The sequence below is a fragment of the Pollicipes pollicipes genome, unplaced genomic scaffold (genome assembly GCF_011947565.3).
Source record: "Pollicipes pollicipes isolate AB1234 unplaced genomic scaffold, Ppol_2.1 Scaffold_4219;HRSCAF=4965_pilon_pilon_pilon, whole genome shotgun sequence".
In the NCBI taxonomy this organism is placed as follows: domain Eukaryota; kingdom Metazoa; phylum Arthropoda; class Thecostraca; order Pollicipedomorpha; family Pollicipedidae; genus Pollicipes; species Pollicipes pollicipes.
Window position 1 is genome coordinate 23,695,224 of NW_023596448.1, and position 4,527 is coordinate 23,699,750.

Below are 4,527 nucleotides of genomic sequence, written 5' to 3' on the forward strand. Positions count from 1 at the left end.
CATAACGCAAAACCGTCGTGTCGTCCGATCAGTAATTTATATTGGCGTCTGATAGTGCTTCCGCAACAACATTGTTTGGGCTTTGTCCCGCCGGTAGCGCACGCATGAAAGTATTTTATAACGGTTTCACCAACTGTCGAATACATCCATGCCATACATGCATCCATGCCACGACAGGTGGCACTGGGTTTCCGCTAAGCTGGTGTGACGCTGTGCGTCCACGGATTCCACCTGCAGACTCTCCGGCCCAGATTCCAGCCAGCGTCGCGCAGTGCCATTCCGATACAGACCATCCACGCGCGGACCGGAGTGGCGACCGCCAGGTCTCCTCGCCGCGTGCCCACGGCTCACTAGCGCTTCCTGCTGACCGATACCCAGCGCCGTCTGCCGGCTGTACCCTGCAGCACGGACAGCCACCGACGCCTACCTGCTTTTCCTACAGCGTGCAGAGCGCGAGCCGGATCACCGGGCAGCTGGGTGCCGCTCGGGAGCCGCGGGGTGCGGAGCTCCACGCGGCCCGGATGCCCCTGAGTCGCCGTCCCCGGTGCTGACACCCAGCCCCCTGCCTGTATGGGAGCATGTCTTCGGCCCCAGGCGCCGTCATCAGAGAACATGAGCCGCCCTCGGACGCTGCCGGGAGAGAGGAAGTATGCTGATATGATGAACCTGTGGAAGTTCCAGTTCGCTCGGCAGTCGCTTGACTACAGCGGTTGTCGGATCTCTGACCAAGGCTACACGATCGGCGACGGCAAGCTGCAGGCGATCTCAGAGTTCCCGCGTCCAGAGAACTTAACTGACTTGAGATAGTTCTTGGGACTCTGCAATCAGCTGGCGGGCTTCTCAGCAGACACCACCAGCGCGGCCCAGCCTCTCCGAAACCTGCTGAAGCAGTGCACTGTCTGGAGATGGGCCTAGCAATACGAGGAGGCGTTTCAGGACGTTAAAGGCGCGCTGGTGGCGTCACCCGTGCTGGCGTTCTTTGACTCGCGGCTGTCCACCATGCTCCAGACGGACTCTCCACCAAACCACGGCCTGGGCTTCGTCCTGTAGCAGCGCCACGGAGATACGTGGAAGTTATCCCAGCGTGGCTCCCGTTTTCGCACAGACAAGTCACGCCGTGCAGTGGTCGACCTGGAAGGTCTGACCTGTCTGTGGGCCCTCCCGCAAGTGCGACATCTTTTTGGCCGGCCTGCCACACTTCGGCCCGCCGTAGACTACTGGCCACTCGTCTTGACCCGGAGTTCGGGGAGGCTGTCTGGTCCCCCACGATCGGATGGGCGTGAGCATCTTATCAGAAGGGACCCCGACAGGAGCGCAACGCCCTCCATTCAAATAAGAAGTGCCCAAAACCCGGCGCGGGGGGCCCCGAAAGATGGAGTGTAGTCGAACAGGTTATCAGATGACCCCGATAGGAGCAGACGGCCCTAAATTCAAACACCAAGAACCAATGTTCCGGCCCCCCCCCCCCCCCCGAGCAATCCAGTGTGGCCGAGGAGGCAAACAGACCCCGACAATTACGTACGGCCGCGTTCAAACAGCACGTGGTCTAGACCTAGTGCATAGGGCCCCCGAACGATTGAATGTGCCCGAGCAGATTATCAGATAGGCCCTCCCGCCCGAAAGGGTAGGGCTCCCCATTAAGAAAAGAAGTACCCAAGACCCAATGTGAAGGATCCCCGAACGACTGGTGTGCCCAAGCAGGCCATCGGATGGACCCCCTACAAGAGTGCAGGGAACTAAGCAAGTGATAGAGAAAAAGGGCCCATGAGTATATCGCAAGTGTATCAGTAGGTTGACTGAGACTAACGGAAAAGGCCCCTTGAGCAGCCGAGAATACCCCGGCAGGTTAAGGTATGGGACCCCGGCTATAGCCCACAGAGCCTTCCTGGCGAATGGAAAGAACACGTGGAATGGCCCGTGATTGACAAGAGTGCCCAAGCACGCTAGCAGGAAGAGCCCCAACAACAGCACAGGGCCCCCCGAGCAAATGCAAAGAAATAAAAGGGCAACGTGGCATGCTCCTCAACTATCGAAATAATCTTGCATATATTGGGCACATACGTCTCCCAGAAACAGCATGGGGCGTCCAGACAGTGTAGTGAGTCTTAAAATTTCCAGTTCACAGTTTTTCCAATCATTTAATAACTTTTTGACTTCTCACAGGCTCTTCACTTACACTTGCTTATAAATTCACTTCACTTACACTTACGAACTGTTCTTGGTCGTCTGGAAGTCCAGAGATGTCCAGTTTTGTTGCGTTTTGTGTTAAAAACTGCCTCTGTTCGGCCGGCGATGAGCCACGCGGAGCCAATGGGCCCCTTCGAGACCCAAGGGGGCAATAGCCTCGAGGTCTCCCCCTCTGGATCCGCCCCTGCAACACACAACTATTTGGGGTACATGCGGAAATATGAAATGATGTGGTCGCTACCATGTGAGACAAGGCTGAACCCCAGTTCAAAGTCCACTTATAGCCATGCCCACCTTAAGCTATTTGCCCCACGTTGAGCCCATGTGCGTGCCATTTGCGAACGCTGACTGGGAGACAACCGATTGTAATAAAAGACGGTGCGTATGCGGTGGTCTGCGGTTGTGAATTTTTAAACTTTTTTTTGCGCTAGATGTGGACGTTTTCAATTAATAAAAGATCACATATAGCAATGTTGAAACATGTTGCTCGTTTTCCTCAAAGTCCCATCCAGTTGGGAGCACAACACCTACGAAGCTAACTCAGTCGACTATGACGTGGCCGGTCTATCGACAGCAAGCGGCGGGACCCGGCTGAGCGCGAGCACATCCAGCGGAAGAATGTCGATATGCAGGCATGATATCAAATAACAGGTGGCAGGAAGAACAAACAACAATACACTCAGAGAACGCGGCCGGTCGTCGCTGGTCGCCATTAAAAATACACCGCTGCTGACTACAAGGTAGACGCCGAGAGGCTGGCACCTTTCACCCAGCGCGTTCCTCAAGTCCGGCGTGGCCAGCGGTGCGCCCCGTGCAGACTAAGGGTAAGGGTGCCAGCAGTCCGTTCAAGCTGTCGGCCGCCGCCAAGGACAAGCCTGCCAAGGAGCCGGCCGAGTCACCCAAAAAGAAGCCCGCCGGCCCGGCCAAGGCCAAGAAGACTCCCAAAAAGGCCACTAAAAACCCGGCTGACAAGAAGAAGGCCACCAAGTCGCCGGCCAAGGATAAGAAAGCCAAGCCCACCAAGGCCAAAAAGGCCAAGTCGCCGGCCAAGAAGCAGGCTGGCGCGCCGCCACCTCGGTCCATCAGGGCGCTGCAATGGCCATGCAATGCAATGCAAATGCAGTCTTATCAGAGCCACATGACTCGCTCTTATAGTATCAGATCGCAGACTGCCTCGAATAATTGGGCTGTGCAATCGTCCATGCCAAATGTGTCATTGACGTGCCGTCATGTGCCCGTGACGGATGTGGACTTCGGCCTGTTCCTGCCTGGATGGGAAAGGGGCTTCAGCTTGACAGCGTCCGGCAGAGCGCGCATGCTGCTCTCACACTTGAAACAACAGGCGGCAGTGACGGCAATGCTTCTGTCGTCCGTTCGTGTCACATTCAAGCTCGTACTCTATGCCATCGTCTCTGGTCCTGATAATGAACTGTTGGTGATTTCGCTTTCAGCGCTTAAGCACGCTCGCCACGAATGCGACGCGCCAGCTGGATGTTCTTGGGCATGAATGGTCACCCGCTTGGCGTGGGATGGCGCACAGGTTCGTGTCCTCGAACAGACCGACCAGGTACGCCTCGCTGGCCTCCAGCAGAGCCATGACAGCGCTGCTCTGGAAGCGCAAGTCCGTCTTGAAGTCCTGCGCAATCTCGCGCACCAGGCGCTGGAACGGCAGCTTGCGAATGAGCAGCTCCGTGCTCTTCTGGTCTCGCAGAGACTCTTTTCTGGTCTTTTCGGATCTCGCGAAGAACCAACGTGCCCGGACGGTTGCGGTGAGGCTTCTTGACGCCGCCGGTGGCCGGCGCGCTCCTGCGAGCTGCCTTAGTGGCCAGCTGCTTGCGCGGCGCCTTGCCGCCGGTAGACTTGCGTGCCATCTACCCAGTGCGCGCCATTACTCAAATCGTAACGGTCGTCCGGCATTTTTTTTGTTGCCCCGGCGACCTAGTCATACCCGAGGCTGGGGAACTTACTTCTGACTAAAGGCCAGGCAAAAAGCTACGTTAAGCCAGCTCGTGCTATCCGGTGCAAAGCAAAGGACAGGGGTAAGCTACGTTACGTTAGACCGGCTAATGCTGTCGTCGGTATCAATGCAAAAAACTTGTTCGATACTATGCTAAACCGGCTAATTTTGTCCGGTAGCAAACGCAAAGTAAAACACGAGACACGCACACGCACATGCGTGTGCGTGTCGTGTATCGTATTCAACAATCACGATACGATAATTTTTATGCATGATTTGAATGAATGAATGAAAATGAATGAATGAAATGAATGAATGATTCACAATGTGAAAATTTGAGAATTATTGACCTGATAACGGGAAGTACAGAGTCTCGGACCGGT

At 55.7% G+C, this 4,527-nt stretch overlaps 1 protein-coding gene and 1 pseudogene across 1 annotated transcript; one reads left to right on the plus strand and one right to left on the minus strand.

Annotated features, from left to right (window-relative positions):
- The first annotated feature begins 612 nt into the window (after positions 1–612).
- Positions 613–3,539, plus strand: LOC119095022 (histone H1.10-like). Its single transcript, XM_037217928.1, has 3 exons — positions 613–759; positions 3,005–3,264; positions 3,530–3,539. Exons 1-3 carry the CDS (start codon positions 613–615, stop codon positions 3,537–3,539), a joined length of 417 nt encoding a protein of 138 aa, XP_037073823.1.
- Positions 3,540–3,641: 102 nt separating this feature from the next.
- Positions 3,642–4,527, minus strand: part of LOC119095023 (histone H3-like centromeric protein cpar-1) — a 33,732-nt pseudogene continuing 32,846 nt past the window's right edge.

Coding starts and splice junctions, on each gene's coding strand:
- LOC119095022 (XM_037217928.1), top strand. CDS start 613: ATGAGCCGCCCTCGGACGCTGCCGGGAGAGAGGAAGTATGCTGATATG. Junction 760..3,004: donor TCGGCGACGGCAAGCTGCAG/GCGATCTCAGAG, acceptor CGCCCCGTGCAG/ACTAAGGGTAAGGGTGCCAG.